The following is an 18,552-nucleotide window of genomic DNA, read 5'->3' on the forward strand; positions in this document are numbered from 1 at the left end:
TCTACCATAAAATGTAGATACATTATGCAAAGGAAAAATTATTTGGTTGCTACAGTAAAAAGTACAGAAATAGGAAGACGACATTAAAGCAATCTTTACTAAATTTTATGTTGTTATGAAGCAGATAGTTTTACCAGTAGATTGAAAATCAACTTATTATATGGCCAACTGTCCCTCAAGTTCAGTGGACTTTATAAAAGCATAACTTGTGTTAAAAAGTCGTCTTCCATATTCCATAGTTTTCTACTTTTCACTGTAGCAAGGACATATTTGATACTTTGTACGATTTAGATACATGCATAATTACATGCATAATTCAGATCTTCATTAGTTTTATAATTCTCAGTTTAAAGTAGAATTAATTGTAAAGTTTGAGCCTGGTAGCCAGGGAGGAGGAGCGTGATGCAGCCTAAATTCTGGATTATACATGAGTTTCATTAAAAGCAAAAATTTCGTTTTACAAAGTTTTATTTTCTAATGTTTTGAAATGAAAGATGAATGACTGGATCTGGTTTTAATAAAACAATACTTTAATGCTCTTAGTTTTAGTGAGAGACCGGAGGAATAGAACTGTACTTCAGAACTTGATACAGGGTGTCAACATTTTAACGCTTATCACAACCCACAGACTGGCTCAGTTGTAGAAGTAGTTATTACATGGTGTCCCAATTAAAAAGATTATTACAAGGCGTCCAAATAAAAGATCGTACTACAGCCTGTTCCAATTACTGAGCTTACACAGTGTTCCTAGTATATAGTTATTGGTACTGGGGACGTGTCCCATTTATAGAGCTAATTACAGGTAGTCTCAATATTTTTAGCTATGAACAGTGTGTAATAATATTAAATTTAGAACAAGGATATCCAAATTTTAGAGCTTTATATTGGGCGTCCCAATTTTAGAGCAAACTCAGCCTTTAGGTAGTCCCAAAATAGAACTTTGGATAGAGTGTCATTATTGGAATTTAGTAAAGGGTGTCTTAAATTAGAGCTTACTGTCTCAATAAATACCTTAGTACAGGTTAAAACAATGTAAAGCTTAGGATAGGGTGTCCAAATATAGAGCACATAGGACAGGATGTTCCAATGCGAAACATTATGCAGGGTGTCCAAATGAAAAAGCATTATACAGGGTGGCCTAATGTAAAGCATTATAAAAGATGTCCCAATGTAAAGCATTATACATGATGTCCCAATGTAAAGCATTGTAAAGGGTGTCCCAACGTAAAGCATTATACAGGGTGTCCCAATGTTAAGCATTTTACAGAGTGTCTGAAAAAATTGAAGAAACTGAATCCTAATATAGAGTTTACTGGGTGGTCCAACTTTAGAACTTCGTCACAAGGTGTCAAAATATAGAACTTAATAAACGTGTCCCAAATTCCCAACCCAATAAATTAAGATTGGTAAACCTTTTTGGGAAACTTAGACCATGCTGTCTGACCCAGAATTATAGTTTTTATACAGGGTCACAGGGTAGTAGTGTCCCAAATGAAAAGGAACTATGACAGGTTTTCTAAATACGTTACGAATAATATATTTTTGTGTGTGTGTGGAGAACTGGTTTTTACAATACAAATTATACATTGGTGCAAGATTATGTGAAAAATTAATTTTTTATGATTTCGCCGATATTGCCATCGTCATGTTTTCCAGTAAAGTGATAACCAATACAATATGGAACAATTGTCACATTCCTTTTCACTTTTTCTTTCATTTAGATATGCCGACTTCTTTTATTTGAAACAGTTTAATTATTTAAAATTTCCTTTATGATTATTTCTCTTCGTTTTTAAGAAAAATTCTTCCTTTTCATTTTTTTCTGCAAAGATGTTAGGTTGTGTATGCAATATATATATATAGGTATAGTATATATATATAGGTATAGATATGCAATATCAGAATTCTTATTTTCTTTTTCTTTATCATAAAAAAAATTCTTTTTAATTCAGTGAAAATGTTTCAGAATATACTTTCAGGGGAAATTTTGTGAACACAAGGAAACATTTTTTATCGAAATAATATTGTTCCTTTTTGTCTTTCTTTAAAAGGAGTTACACCAAAACAAAAAAAATGTATCTACTGCAGTGGGAACCATAAATGTTTTTTTAAATGTTTGACAAAAAATGTTAACCATAAGATCTGAAAATAAGAAAATCCCCAAAAATTATATTTCTCCGCACAAACCCTCCTTCGTGAACCTGTTCAGTAACATGACCAACATCAAGGACTTCTATCTCTCAGACTTCAAGAGCAAGAAGCATTCACCAGTACTTAGTTCAGGAGACACAAAAGACACGCCAAACAAGCAGTACAATAAGAACAAACAGAGTACATCTGTTAAAAAGTACACACAAAGCCAGATAGATAACACTGGAGACAAGCTGTACAACGAAGACCAAAAGTACACCGAAGCCAATATGTACATGGCACCGAAGCTGATTCAGCCGGATGTGCAATACATTTCACCAAAGGAGTACAGTACAAAAAAGGAGCACATTGCACCAAAGGAGTACAGTGTACCAGAGCAGTACAGTGCACCAAAGGAGTACAGCACACCAAAGTACAACACAGACAAAACGGCGGACGATTTTATCCAAGGCTCTTATACAACAAGCCGGCCATGGGCCTTCTTTTCTCGTGGGGATTCATGGATTCCCCCGTTTACCCTTCCATTCCCAATAGAACTATTTCCAACAGAGAAGGTAAAAATTTTTCACGCGGGAAGGGGCCCATGGGAAGGTAACCATTGTGCTCAACCATATTGATTCCGACCCACACCTTTATGTTTTCCAAATAGGGGGGTGGGGGAATTCTGTAGATTACAGCCATTTTTATTCAGCCCAATCTCCCTGAAAGGGGATGATTCATTTAGTTCACTGTCCAGATTTGCCGTCTACGGTCTGTATGCATCTGTATAACTTGCTCTGTTTGCCCCAAAGTCGGCCTTGTAATTCAAAAGAACTGAAGTATATAGTTTAATAAGCGTAATATTTATAATCGTAAACTTTTAGACCACCGAAAAGCAAGATAGAGCATATAAACCACCCTCCTACCATCCCCCACCACCTTCCTATCATCCACCACCACCCTCATACCACGCCCCAGCCCCAGTCTATCACGCCCCTGCCCCCGCTCACCCACCCCCATATAAAGCTGTTTACGAAGTAGACTTCACTCCAATATTTCTATCACTGCTTCCACTTTTCATGGCACTCGGAGCACTTCTTGGACTAGCGTTTTCAGGTTAGATAGCTTCAATAAACTATTTTCTCTAAAAAAACACTACTTAATTATAAAGAGGATTTAGGACTAATCCAAACAACTGGTACCATTTAAAATTCTTTAATTTTGTAAAGAGAAATTGCTATGTAACCTTTCCAGAGAGATTAAAAAAAGGGGAAATGCATGTTTAAAATTATTTTCGAAGCTGAATTAATTTTTTTTTTAAATTGAACTGATACTAAACATTCTGAAACATTAATAATTAAATACATAGGCATAGCAAACTAAATTCATGTCTTAATCTTAAATAGCCGTGTATTTTAGTGTTTTTCTTTTAAAAACATAATTCAAAATTATAATTAAGATTTTTATGAAACATAAGTACAGCTGTACCTGTACCTGTACCTATGTTTAGGATTGTTAACCAGCTCTACTGCCACGAACTACGTCTACCTGACCAACACTACCTCTGGTGCCTCCACCAACTCCGTGACCGTGAACGTGAACTCCTCCTCAAATGCTGCCACCACCTCCAACAACGCTGCCGCTAACACAACAACAACACCGCAGATATTTGTTTTCCCCTTCCCTATACCAATAACAGTAAACGCTGATGGAACTATAACTATTGGAACAACAACAACAACACTAACAAATATATTGGCGGCATTGGCGGCTTTAATTGGATAGAAATACTCTCTTAACCTTTGTAGGGACTGTAAGCGTAATTTGAACTGACCCATGCAAAGACTGCAAGGTACAATTTAAAGCGGTATCCTTGAAACCTTAATCTGAAAAGTGTGGAAGATTCTGTTATTCTTCTTTGTGGAATTTTTTTTATTCTGATAATTTCTCCATTTCTGCAAGGAATACGTTGAAACCGAAAATGAAAATAAACAGTTTAAAGAAACAAAACACATGGATATCTAATCCATACTTGATCAGTGTTACCATCTTTGCATGAAGGGTCACTTGAAATTACGCTTACAGCCCCTTTCCTTCATGAATTGTTTAAATTATCTTGTCTAGAGTAATTGGAGTGGAATTTATTTTAAATAACTTTTAGGTTAACTTTTTATTTTTTCCCAGTCAATTACTAGTTACAGAAATAAAATGATTATTTTCGTATAATCTTCAATTGATTCATCAACGGTAGAATTTTTTTTATTTTCAACTTTACTCTCGTTTATCTTTTCTTTACTTTAGAAATTATTTTATTTTCATTTACCCATCTTTCTTTATTCAAATTATATTTTAGTTGATCAACAGTATTTTTTGTATTACTCCATACCCCCTCACAGTAATTCCTTCTTTCCACTTTCTCTCCGATTTGTTAATGTTGTTCTAGTTTTTAATTTAGTTTTTGTAACTTCCTCGAATTATATTTTATACCATAGCTCGTAACACGTTAATATGTTTTTATTTCGTTTAATTATATTTAGTTATTATGTCGTTTGTTTTTATAGAATTTGATTTTACGCTCGTATAGATATCAAGCAGTTTACAGGTTAGTTTTTAACCCCCCCTCCCCCACCCCTCTTGCTTGTCATGTATGTTTTCACAAATGTTGGATTTTTAAAAATTTATTTCTTTGAAGTAGCTAAACACAAAAAATATTGAGAAAATATAGCTTAACATCTTGATTTTGTTTAGACTGTTTAGACAGATATATTATAAAGATTAAACGTATTCATCATTTTTTCCTTTTTTTTACAATGTTTAGTATCCCTAATTCGTGAGTTTTTTAAATCGTACTTTCCGTAAAAATTTGATTTTCTTGTTTTCTCGTATATTTTATATATATATACACTGATATATTATTATAATAATATCATGTTCTATAAAAAGTTTTTGTGAAATTCAATATTTCGGGAAAAAAATGTTTTGTCTTCTATGAATCTCAAGAATGAACAAACTATAATAAATCTCTAATTAACTATTTATTTTGTGAATGGAATCGGAAACAAGAAAGGGAAGCCACATTTTGGAAAATGAAAATGCCGGGGTTAGGGGAATTTTGTTATAATTGTTTCAAGTTTCTTACGCTTAAGGGTTATTCTTACAGGATGAGATTTCGGAAACGACTGTGCCAAGGGAAAAATCCAATTTATGATTTAAACAAAAACACGCTTGTTGTAAAATATTATCATACATTGTTGATTTATACAAAAAAAGAACATAAAATAAAACACGAATTGTTTAAAAGTTTTTTTTTAAATTAGTTTATTATTAAAATAATAAAATTTTTAACGGGATCACTGTTTTTGAATTAAAAAATGCAAAAAAAGAGGAATTAGATCGAGTTCTCATTCGTGCTCGTAACCTAGAGTTAATTTTATAAATCTAAATAAAAAATGACAGAAAAAAGAAAAAATTCCAGCCATATTATTGTTCGTGCCTGTGATGTTATATTTCCTGTTCATAATGATAACATTTAAACCTTAACTGAGAACGATGTGTATAATATTGTGTTTTTAAGTGCTGAATTTTAACAATATCTTTAATCGAGATGATTTATAACTTAGCATGTAACTTTTTCTGGCAACCGATAATTGGAAATAATCAATTTTAAAATTAAAAAAACTAGGATATCTCAATCTTCCACTAACAGTTACAGAAAAGGAATTGCGAGAGTACCTTTGTGAATCCAACTTACCACTTAATAAATTTTCACTTGAAATAAAGTCTTCAGTTCCTCTAAAGTTTTATACTCAAAGGGACTGTAAGCGAAATTTCAAGTGACCCTCAATGCAAAGATAGTACTGCCCGATTCATAACGGTACCCTTAAAAAAATATCTGATCAAAAACGTTTTTTCTAGTATTTAAAGTATTTTATTTAATAATTTCTTTATGTTTTACTGCAGTAGAAACGCGCAATTCACTTTTGTAGAGAACCCACAAATTGAAAGTAATGATTTTTCAATATTTTAAATATTTATATATCTAATTCAGACTTGATCAGATAAAGCTTTTAAGGGTATTGTTGTGAATAGGGCATTTACCATCTTTGCATTGAAGGTAACTACGCTTACCGTCCCTTTAATAAACAGTCCTGTATATATTTAATGCATTATTCACAAAGTAATCGATACTCAGATATCAGACTCAGGATATATATTGTACATTCTACAAATTATTGTCTAGACCTAATGATTAAACAAAAGAAAAGTGTATACCGGCCACGGACCAATCACATTGTGATTTATTCGTTGACAGGCCAAATTTTTGAATGTCTAACAAAGATGATAATAATGATACCAATTAAATTCAAGTGAATAATTAGCACAGTAAGAATGTTATTTTTTTTTGTTTTGGTGTCTGTTTGTTTGTTTGTGTGTTTGTTGCTATTCCAGGGGATTTGTCTGGGTCGTATTAGTCATCTCTGAATGGGATTCAGTTTATTTGTGATCCAAGTTTTTCTCCTTACCTGGCCGGAGTCCGGAGAATCAGTTCTATTCAACCCAACCAAGAGTAAACTCAACCTTGAGTAGATTAGACCTGGAGTAACCCAACCTTTAGTTAACTTATCCCACAGTAAATCCAGTCTAGAGTAAACCCAACCTAGAGTAAACTCAACATAAAGTAAACCCAACCTATAGTAAACTCTACCTGGAGTAAATCCAGCCTAGAGTAAACCCAACCTAGAGTAAACTCAACATAAGTAAATTCAACCTACAGTAAACTAGAGAATACTCGAAAATGAAAATAAACATTTTTTAAAACTATGCGAGGTTTGTTCATTAAGTTTTGCTCTATTTTTTTAGGGGTAAAACAAGACTTCATGAATACATCTTGTTTACAAAAAATAAATGTATGTTTTATTATTGAATCAAATCGACAAGATAAAACTAGATTTGAACCCTTAGATCCTCTATTCTCCATCCTTAACAATAAAAAAATCGCATCAAAGATTCAAAAAAATTTACAGAACAAATTTTTTTCAGATGTTTTAAAATATTTGGTGTTTAAAAAAGAATGAAGATGCAAGAATGTCTCAGATAATTTTTATCTGTATACTACCTTGGAACCAGGATTTACCTGGAAACTATGTTTTCCCTTTTGATGGTTAACATGGGTTAAATCTTCAACTAAGAACTTTAAAACCATATTAACAACATTCCCGTGGTTCTACCGAGTTCCACAATAAAAAATTAAGGCAAATCGGTCCAGGGGCTCCTAAGCTATGATCAGAAATATAAACAGACAAATAGTCCTTGTCTATTTACCAAACCTATCTTAATTTTCACATGTACTTTCAAATATCGCTCAAGTTAGTTTTTTTAGTTACAAATTACAACTTGTTGAAACATTTCAGGACAGAAATGATTAAACTAAATGTATCATGAACTGGTTAAAAAACTGCTTAACAAATTAACAAATCTTTATATTGTATGGACAGACACCTAAATCTAAATTCTGAATACTCTCATTTTCTATAGAATGTATCGTAAATTAATCATTTATTAACAGAGACATTAATATTAATATTTCTAATCCTGGAGCAATAAATACAAGATTTGATAGTTCTAACAACAAAGCTAAGTTTGTAAACCAAATCCTGGAGCTATTAATACAAGAGTTGCTAGTTCAAGTCACGCAGCTCTGTCTCGAATCCAGAAGCTATAAATACAAGAGCAGCTAGTTCTTATAACGAATGTATCTCTGGCCCTATAAAGCTATTAATAAAAGAGCTGCTAGTTTTAGCCAAGAAGCTATTTTTTAAATGAATCTATCTCTAATCTCGAAGCTATGAATACAAGAGCAGCTAGTTATAAAGGACCTATGTTTGTAAACGAAGCTATCTCTAATCGTGAAGCTATAAATAAAAGAGCCGCTAGTTCTTATAACGAAGCTATGTTTGTAAACGAAGCTATCTCTAATCTTGAAGCTATGAATACAAGAGCAGCTAGTTCTTATAACGGAGCTATGTTTGTAAACGAAGCTATCTCTGATTCTGTTGCTTTAAATCAAAATTCCGGAATACATATCATTTCAAAACCAAGCTACGAGATAATGAAAAATAGAGGTAAAAATACTTTCGTAAACCTAAAATTTCAAATTTTGATAAGAATATTGCAAATAAATGCCACTTCTTGTCTTAACATCCAAAATTAAAAAACCAGAACGAAAACACCTTAGTTGTTTCAATTAACCCGCGTGGTGGAACAAATATTATTTTTTGTATTTGTATACATGTGTGTACACCTTATGTTTTGAAATGTTTATATATATGTATATATATATATCTATATATTTATATTTTTATTTTTTAGAATTATTTTCTCCTGATCCTTCTATCCTCACTACTTCTTCGATACTACCCTACTCTTCATGTACCCTACCAGAGTATTCAGGTTAAACAAATATAATCCACACTGTACACTGTACATAACTATCCTACTCTTTATGTACCCTACCAGAATATTTAGGTAAACAAATAAAATGTACACAGTCCACTGCACACTTTACATAACTATCCTACTCTTCATGTACCCTACCAGAGTATTCAGATTAATAAATATAATCCACACTGCACACTGTACACTAAACATAACTATCCTACTCTTCATGTATCCTACCAGAGTATTCAAGTTAATAAATATAATCCACACTGTACACTGTACATAACTATACTACTCTTTATGTACCCTACCAGAATATTCAGGTAAACAAATAAAATGTACACCGTACATAACTATCCTACTCTTTATGTACCCTACCAGAGTATTCCGGTTAATAAATATAATCCACACTGTACACTGTAAACTGTGCATAACTATCCTACTCTTCATGTATCCTACCAGAGTATTCAGGTTAATAAATATAATCCACACTGTACACTGTACATAACTTGCCTACTCTTCATGTACCCTACCAGAATATTCAGGTAAACAAATATAATATGCACTGTACATAACTATCCTACTATTTGTCCCTACCAGAATATTCAGATAAACAAATATTACGTACAATTTAAATAACTATCCTACTCTTCATGTACTCTACCAGAATATTCAGTACAGTGTGATTTCAAAGCGCCACTCATAATTGAATGGTGGTTTGAAATTAAAAGACAGATAAAAATTCAACAAAAAAAACTATAGTAAATCGTCCAGTGCTTCTTCAAAAACATATACATTTACGAAACTATTTCCACATGATGGATCATCCTACAAAAAGACTTAGGAACGCAGTCTTCTCTCCAAACCAATTTACTAGATGATTTTCTTTGTTAAATTTTTACCTATTTCTTCACGAAATGGAAAAAGACAATTAAAACACCCTAAAGTGTAAAAGCAGTGTTATAAATAAACTTTTTCTTTTAGATAGTTCTCTCCCTCCTCCCCCATACTTCATACTAGACCCTCCTCCTCAGTATGATACAATCAAGGGGTATGTCTTGGAGGAGAGTGAGAGGGATCAATCAGCTCCGCCCACCCATCAACACCGCCTTATTGTCGTTCTAGTTCTCATCATCATGCTCCTGATCAGGGATTATTCAAATAATTAATAATTAATACAAAACTAATTTAAAATCACCCTTTGTTAAAGCCATTCGCTAATATAACTTATTATTATTATTATTATTATTATTAATTATTATTATTATTATTATTATTATTAATTATTATTATTATTATTATTATTATTATTAATTATTATTATTATTATTATTATTATTAATTATTATTATTATTATTATTATTATTATTATTATTATTATATTATTATTATTGTTATTATTATTATTATTACTATTATTATTATTATTATTATTATTATTATTATTGTTAAAATCGTTAAAAAACTATTTTTCATGGAGCCGTTCGTCATTTAGCTCAGAATGGAATGTTCCGTTTGCTTGCAGTATGTCATGCAATTTTAAGTTGTAAAATTAACGAAAGTGACCGTTATTTTAAATCACTTCCGTTCGTTTTTTATTAACTGTTATTTTTTAAATATAAGTTCATTGTATATGACGGAATTTTGTGTATTCTGAATACAAAATTCTCTTATGGCCTTACCTTAACCTTGAAACTAACAAGGAAAATGTAAAACCAGAGTGTAATGAATTTTGTCTTATTGTAAAATAATGACTTTTCTAGTTGAAAATGTATTCTTAGCATGTTTCTATTTTAGACCTCTAGCATTACGGCAGAATAGTTTTAACTAGGGTTTCCAGTCGTAATTTCGTTACGCGTAATTACGCGTAACGAAACGTAACACTTTCTTTCACTTACGCAGGAGCATTACGCGTAATTAATGAAAATTAAAAATTTTATAGATTATGTATTGGCTGAAATTCTGATTCAACTTGCGTGACATTATTTTCCTTGTAAGTTAGTTGTTTTATTTAAATTAAAAGTTAAAACATAAAAATTTCATAGACGTAATTAAGGAAAAATTTCGCAAAATTACTTTGTAGAAACTACGAAATTGATGTTTCGCTAATTACGCGTAATTATTACAAAATTTCGCGAAATTACCTCGTAGAAATTACGCGAAATTAGGCCGTAATTACGCGTAATTATAGTTTCGCTTTTTACGCGTAATTATTACGAAATTTTGCGAAATTACGTCGTAGAAATTACGCGAAATTACGCCGTAATTACGCGTAATTATAGTTTTCATTATTACGGTTAATCATTACGAAATTTCGCGAAATTACGTTGTAGAAATTACGCGAAATTACGCCGTAATTTCGCGAAATGGATATTTCCCCAATTACGCGTAATCCTGCGAAATTACACGAAATGAAAATTATTACGCGTAACTGCACGTAATTACGCGTAAGAGAATAATCTATTACGTTGGAAACCCTAGTTTTAACTGAGCGGAAAGCTATAGAATTGTGGAATGTGGATATCGAGATCAATGTTTGAGTTCCTCTTTTTGTTATCTTAAGATAATTTTGATATCTAGTTTGTATCCGTGAAAATGTCTAAATTTTAACCAATCAGAGTGGCGTATGTAGAATCCCGAACATCTCATTGGTCGGAATCCGGTTGGGATATCCAAAAGAGGAGAAAATAGTGGATTAGGCAGAAATCAAAAGTGTCCACAGTGGATATTCAGTTAAGCTATCGGTATTAATGAATCCAATTCTTAAGTTTTCAGCTCTGGTGTTTCAATTAGTCTTTCATAACTATTTACAACACTTTGAAAATAAACACAAAACAAACTAAGAAAAAAAGTAATGTTTTAAACATCCCATTCGGTGGATTCTTAAAACAGGAACTTTCAACCAAACCACTAAGCTGTAATTGGTCTTAATTTTGAGGACAAAACTCATATCTCAAAGTTCCAAGATCATGGGACCATTTTAAATGAATTTAATCTATAGGACGCTGAACTACTTAACACCGGTTCAATTCAAGAATCATCAATTCAAAGTTAAAGATTCGTGAGAATTCGAATCGGTGATTCATGATTTGAACTAGGTAATTCATTAAATTTGGTACTTGGTTCACTTCAGTTTCAGTAGGAGTAAATATTTCCATTTAGTGTATATTGCCGATTTAAGGATTCATATCTCTAATTGGATAATGAGATAGATAGAAAGATAGATGTTACCGTCATGCTATTTCTATTGGTTCAGAATAGACACCAAACACATGACCCTGATTGGATCAGGCGCTAATGGAATCGGCATACAAGTGTGTTTATTACAGAACCTCATTAAATTTAAAAGCAGGATCAGATTTTTAAGTTTAAAATCTGAATCTAAGATATTCAAAATGGAAAGTTTGAAAGTAAGGTAAAGTTTCACTGCTTCAAGATAATGCAAAAATAAAATTACTTACTGCAGTGTTTTCAAATATGTAACTTATAAAGAAACATCAATTCCTCATTTACTAACCAAACTGTGGAGGTTTTAATTCAATTATTTTTATGAAACTTTTCCCTTTTTTTAATTTTAAAAATTTTTCTAATTTACATTCTATTTTTAATAAAAATTATTTATTGGTTTTGATTTTGAGATTTTTAAAATGATCAATTTTTGGGTCCGTGTCTCTATTCATGAACTGTCTCTTAAAAAGTATATTTCAGGACAGAAAATGAGGTTTTTATAAAGAGCTGGAGATAACCATAATAACTCTTGTATATTGATACCCCCAGGAGGGTTTAATCCTCTATCTATCTATCTACCTATCCATCCGACCTCTATTTTAGAGATGGCCGCATTCTTTTTTTCATTTCGTCAGTTCATCGTTCTTGAACGACCCCTTTTCTAACTTTTTTCAGTCGTTCAAAAAAATGATGTCGTTCGTTTTCAAAATTATCGTTCGTTTTCCATCTATTTTGTTCGTTTTCTCACTGAACGATTGTTTAGTTAAATCTTTCATTCAGTAAAATCGTCTATCCGCCGACCTACCTACTATCTACCTATCCATCCGACCTATCTTTCTAACTATCTATCCGACCTATTCATCTAACTATCCATCCGACCTATTCATCTGCCTATCCATCCGACCTATATATCTACCTATCCATCCGACCTATCTATCTAACTATCCATCCGACCTATCTATCTAACTATCCATCCGACCTATCTATCTAACCATCCATCCGACCTATCTATCTAACTATCCATCCGACCTATCTATCTAACTATCCATCCGACCTATCTAACTATTCCTATCCATCCGACCTATCTATCACTATCTACCTTTCCATCCGACCTATCTATCTAACTATCCATCAGACCTATCTATCTAATCATCCATCCGACCTATCTATCTAACTATCCATCCGACCTGTCTATCTAACTATCCATCCGACCTATCTATCTAACTATCCATCCGACCTATCTATCTAACTATCCATCCGACCTATCTTTCTAAATATCCATCCGACCTATCTATCTTAACTATCCATCCGAGCCACCTTTCTATCTATCCATCCGACCTATCTATCTACCTATCCATCCGACCTATCTATCTAACTATCCATCCGACCTATCTAACTATCCATCCCACCTATCTATCTAACTATCCATCCGACCTATTTATCTACCTATCCATCCGACCCACCATTCTACCTATCCATCCGACCTATATATTTACCTTTCCTTCCGGTCTATCTATCTTCCTTTCTGGCTGTCCAGCTGGCTATCTTAATAACCAGTAAAGATACCTTCCTAGGTAGTAGATTTCAATCTATCTATTTATCTATCTATCTATCTATCCAACTATCTATCTCTCTTTATGTATGTATATTCCTACCATACGACCCATCCAATATTCAGGAATAATTTAAGGGAATGCTCAGTGTTCAGAATTCAATAAGCAGTGTTCGGTGTGCAGTACTCTGTGTTCAGTGTTCGGTGTGCAGTACTCTGTGTTCAGTGTTCAATGTTTAATAAACAGTGTTTGGTGTTCGGTGTTCAATGAACAGTGTTTGGTGTTCAGAGTTCAGTGGACAGTGTTTAGTGGTAATATTTTGTGTTTAGTGTTCAGTATTCAATTTTCAGTGTTCTGTGTTCAATGTTCAGAGTGTTCAGTGTTCAGAGTTTAATGAACATTGTTGTTGTTCAGTTTTCTGTGTTTATTTTTCAGTTTTTAATATCATAGTTCAGTATCAGTGTTCAGTGTTCAGTGAGTAGTGTTCAGTGTTCAATGTTCAATGTTCAGAGTTCAATGAACTATGTTCGGTGTTCAGTGTTCAGTGTCTAGTGTTCAGTGTTCAGTGTTCATGTGTTCAGTGTTCAGTGGTTAATATAAATATATCAATTGCAATCATATTTCAGGGCTATATTAAACTAATTTTTCCACGGCATTTAATCTTAAATATGTAATATACGACATTATAAAAAACTCTTGCTATGTATTCATATATCTGCAGGATTCACTGTATATTTTCAAAAATCTTGCACCCGTAGAAATCTTCATAGTTATAAAAACCAAGGGCAAGTGCGTTGCGACGCTATAAAGTCGGCCCGGCCTGAAAAATTATGCATAAATTGCTGGGTTTGAAAGGTTTCCAATCTGATCCTATTACACAATTAAATTATGGATTCAGGAGTAGTTTGCAAAATATTTAATATTTTATTTCATTTGTGAACAAAGAACCAGCATAAGTGACAAAATATTTGCACAGAGTTAATTAGCACTTAATATATGCCTTTCTTTTAAAAGGAGTGTCCAGCACGGAGGTTAAGTAGACCTGAGAGTGCAATATGAAAAAGAATAACATTTATGATTCATATCATGAGCAGCCGTAGTACATTTGAATTTCCGAGCCGGGTCAACCTTTCCGGTCCCAGTTTGTGCTGTATCGCCCGGACATTGGGTAAATAAGGCAGCCGGTGCAACAAGGTTGACGCGGTCAGACCTTAGGTCGTAACTAAAATTTTGCTATCAAATTAATCCTAATTTTGTATTATTAGTTCAACTACCCCTTCTTGCCGGTCACCTACCTACAAGTGTGAGTTATACGTGGGTAGATTCTTACTTTCAATACACTGATCCATTTACTTTAATTAAATTCAAAAATATTCATCTATTTATCAATCTGTCTTTCTATCCTTCTATCCATCCGTCCATATCCATTCGTCCATATCCATCCATTAAATTAGAAAGTTAAACAAGAGTTTGAGAATCTTGAAGGTTTGGGAAATGTTGGTTTTCCATTTTATAATTATCTGTTTTCCTTTTTACTTTTAAACTGATTAATTATCATTATAATAATTATTATTATTATTATTATTATTATAATTATTTGATTGATCTCCAGCCTGTGTACTGGATTAGCCTGGAAGAATGTTGAATTGTTGACAAGCAGTAAAATAAACAATGTAAATACGTTTAATCAAGTTCACCAAGTACCACTGTGAACTGGACAGAAGGAGATCGTCTGTAGAATCCCTGGTGCGACGTTGTGACCTCGTAACTCCTCTAGTCTTGTCTTTATACACAAGTATGAGAAAACAAATTTATTCTGTTACAAATTAGTGAGTCAAAACATTTTGATTCATCTCACTAGCTTTATAACAAGAGCACTTTTGATAAGAGCAGTTATGATAGGAAACAAAACAGATGTCGATCTTATGTTCAATTTTACGTAGAAATATTCCAAATAGTGATGATAAAGTAAACAATATTAAATACGTAAACAAAGTTTAAAATAAACTGGTTATATTATGATCATGACAAGTACACACAATGTGATCAAAGTATATAAGTTTAAAATACTGGTTATATTATGATCATGACAAGTACACACAATGTGATCAAAGTATATACGTTTAAAATACTGGTTTTATTATGATCACGAAAATGTAAAATGTAAAAAAAAATATGTCAATGAAAACAATTAAAAAATTAATTCTAAATGCAATTAATCGTGTATTTATCTTTCGTCGATGGTGAACTATGTACGTACATTGTTCGGGCCAGTATTATTTTGTTTACTATGATTTGATTTTGAGAGTGTCGACAGAAATAAATCCTAATATCTACATCATAAACATTAAAGAATCTGGGAAGATATCAATTTCGGTCACTTTCTTGCTCGTTCTGGAATAAATAAGTCCTCCTCCGACAAAGCTGTTCGCCATTACTTTCTTGTCATTAATCAGGAGGGGGGGGGGGGGGGGGGGGGGGGCGGAACTGTGAAGGCGCGTAGCGCTAATTATTTTTTTTGCTCACCCATAGGGCGAATTATGGGAAACACTAGAAATAATATAAACCAAATTTTATTTTCTCATGTTGCACTAGTTTTAAGGTGTAGTTTTATCATGTTTACCGTCAACATTTAATAGTTTTCTGTATCGGCCTTTTTTCCAATTTTTGTTAGTTCATTGTTTAAAGCCATATCACTCATTAGGTCTTTTGTTTTAATTTAAATATAATTTATTTAACCATTCGGATTTGGAATTTCAGAATTTTCGCTCTAATTTCATCTTCATCTTAAAAGCTGTATCCGCTCCTGCCATTAATGGATAATTTGATTTGTTGTCTGTACTGCACTGTACTGTAATGAAAAACTACGAAGTACGATAGATAGAAAAATTAACACGTTTTTTGTTTGTATCCAATAAACGTATAAACAGTTGATTCGAAATATTTGGATGGTTAAAGATGAAAAACTGTCCCCTGGAAAATGTCGACAATTATTATTTTAGAAAATTCGCAAATTTAAATAGAAAAATCCGCAATATACGATTTTCAAAGAAAAATGGCAGCTTAAAGCGCAATGGTTATCAACTAAAATTGTTAAAATAGGGGCGCGTTGCGTCCTGAAAACCTAGATATATATGTAATATGTATATTTAAAAAAAATGTCAGACATTTGAGGCCTTTAAAAGTATTAATATCCGATGAGAAAACTGTATTATGTTTAAAAATACTTATTTCACAGATATTATGTGCAGGGTTACCCATACAGAATGGGACCGTAAGACGACTTGAAACTCTTCAAATATGACGATCCAAAGTTCAACTTAAGTCTTCTGCCTTGAATGAAGTCTTTAAATTAATGGCTTATTTAAGTTTATAGAGGCAAAGAGTCATGAATATAAGAAAACAGACAGTATTTATTTAGTACAGTCTTCTCTGAACTCTCAGACTTTGTGGTCAATCTATTGTTATATTTCATATTTAGACCATTTGTGTTTAATGTTAAATTCTATAATGAAAATATATCGATAACTTTTTAAAATTAATCTATAAATCTTCTATTAGAAATAAGGTTAATGTTCAAATTAAAGTTTAAATTTCTAATATTAGGGAAATTTTTAAATTAGGATTCTGGTAGTTTGTTTGGAAGGATTTAGGATGGATTTTATAGGGATTATAATTTCAGCCAAATATGTGCGGAAGGGGAATGAAGAAAAAAAAATGTATAAGAGTGAGATCAGGAGATAGAAATAAAGGGATAACAGTTTAATTACTGATGGGCTGGGTAAAGTTTTTAGAGTCGCTTTTAAACATTTAAAGTTTTTGACGTTTAAGAGCTAGTTGTCTACCAAGGTTATAATGCAAGGAAAGTTAATTGCAGTTGCGTTCGCTCTGCGTATATATTTAAACCAGTTCTCTCTGGGCGGAATCAAAAATAGATGCATCTGTGTTCGTTAAGTATCCGAGGAGGATAAAAGCATTAAATTTTGAAAATTTTGATAATTCACATAATAGGTTCCTATGGCCAGAATATTTCATTGATTTTTTATGTGAAAGATGGATCCTATGTCAGGCTGTGACATCCGTCTTGTGTCTACATTACCGCTCAGAGGCAGTACACTGCAGTACTAAAGATGCGTACACCACTGAAATAACTTTCCTTGCATTATAACCTTGACCTGATCTAAATCATCTCTGATGTTTGATATCTCTCCTTCTATCTGACTAATCTTTGTTGTTTAGTAACTCTCTTCCTGTCTATATCATCTCTGATGTTTGTTTGATATATTTCATGTAATCTATATAATCTCTGATGTTTGGTATCTCTCCTTCCATATCAGTAATCTTTGTTGTTTAGTAACTCTCTTTATCATCTCTGAAGTTTGTTTGATACATATCACCTAATCTATATAATCTCTTATGTTTGATATCTCTCAGGGGGGGGATAACAACGAGACTGTGATATTTGTTGAAATCTTTTTTAAATTTTTCCAAATATTTTTGTTTGTTATCCTCAAAAGTTGCATTTCGGCAATTAAGTTAACAATTTTGTTTTTTGGATTACAATGACAAAATGGCGCGAACTTACAAGGGCTGGTTAAAATATTGCTCGCGAAGCGCTGAGAAATTTGTTATTCCCCAGTGGTATATTTTATAAAGAGGTTTGTAGGGGAGAATATGTTAAACCTTCCTGCTTTTGTATTTCAAAATAGTTTAAAAGCTAACATTGTCATAAGATAAGGGGCACAAAGCGCCCCAGCAGCTATAGACCAGATCTAGTTTAACAATATGTCTCGATTTCAAGACCTAAAGAATGTTTTAAACCTGTTATTTGTATGAATGACTTAATGATAAAACCATATTGTAAATATATGGATCATCAGAAAGATAATTGCAAATAATGGAAGAGTTATTTTTTGGTAAATTGAGCTTTCCGATGACCAACTTTACCCAAGAAACCAGAAGTCGTCCTTAGGAAGTCATGAGAACGTCAATAAATACCAATGGGACGTCCGGCGACGTCGTATTTTAGGTGTTGAGGACGTGTTGAGGACGTTTAACGCAAGGATTCTTACGTCCTCACAACCTAATTTTCGAAGTCGAAATGACGTCACTTTGGACGTCCAAATGACCAAACTTTTGACGTCCAAATGACCAAACTTTTGACGTCCAAATGACCAAACTTTTGACGTCCAAATGACCAAA

The 18,552-nt window shown here is 32.6% G+C and overlaps 3 protein-coding genes across 3 annotated transcripts in view; all 3 read left to right on the forward strand.

The window, feature by feature from the left end:
• Positions 1 to 2,119: 2,119 nt before the first annotated feature.
• On the forward strand, positions 2,120 to 4,162 carry LOC111710167 (pollen-specific leucine-rich repeat extensin-like protein 1). The gene is made up of 3 exons (XM_023484223.1): positions 2,120 to 2,705; positions 3,015 to 3,246; positions 3,641 to 4,162. Exons 1-3 carry the CDS (start codon positions 2,127 to 2,129, stop codon positions 3,913 to 3,915), a joined length of 1,086 nt encoding a protein of 361 aa, XP_023339991.1. The 5' UTR covers positions 2,120 to 2,126; the 3' UTR covers positions 3,916 to 4,162.
• Positions 4,163 to 6,102: 1,940 nt separating this feature from the next.
• LOC111710168 (protein suppressor of forked) overlaps positions 6,103 to 18,552 on the forward strand; it is a 29,307-nt gene continuing 16,857 nt past the window's right edge. Inside the window, exons 1-2 of the mRNA XM_023484224.1 lie at positions 6,103 to 6,112; positions 6,391 to 6,395. The gene's annotated coding sequence lies outside the window, so the exon portion shown is untranslated. The remainder of the gene's footprint in view (positions 6,113 to 6,390; positions 6,396 to 18,552) is intronic.
• On the forward strand, positions 7,175 to 15,810 carry LOC111710170 (uncharacterized). The gene is made up of 4 exons (XM_023484226.1): positions 7,175 to 8,252; positions 8,500 to 8,580; positions 9,553 to 9,718; positions 14,963 to 15,810. Exons 1-4 carry the CDS (start codon positions 7,976 to 7,978, stop codon positions 15,060 to 15,062), a joined length of 624 nt encoding a protein of 207 aa, XP_023339994.1. The 5' UTR covers positions 7,175 to 7,975; the 3' UTR covers positions 15,063 to 15,810.

The sequence above is a fragment of the Eurytemora carolleeae genome, unplaced genomic scaffold (genome assembly GCF_000591075.1).
Source record: "Eurytemora carolleeae unplaced genomic scaffold, Eaff_2.0 scaffold1033, whole genome shotgun sequence".
In the NCBI taxonomy this organism is placed as follows: Eukaryota; Metazoa; Arthropoda; class Copepoda; order Calanoida; family Temoridae; genus Eurytemora; species Eurytemora carolleeae.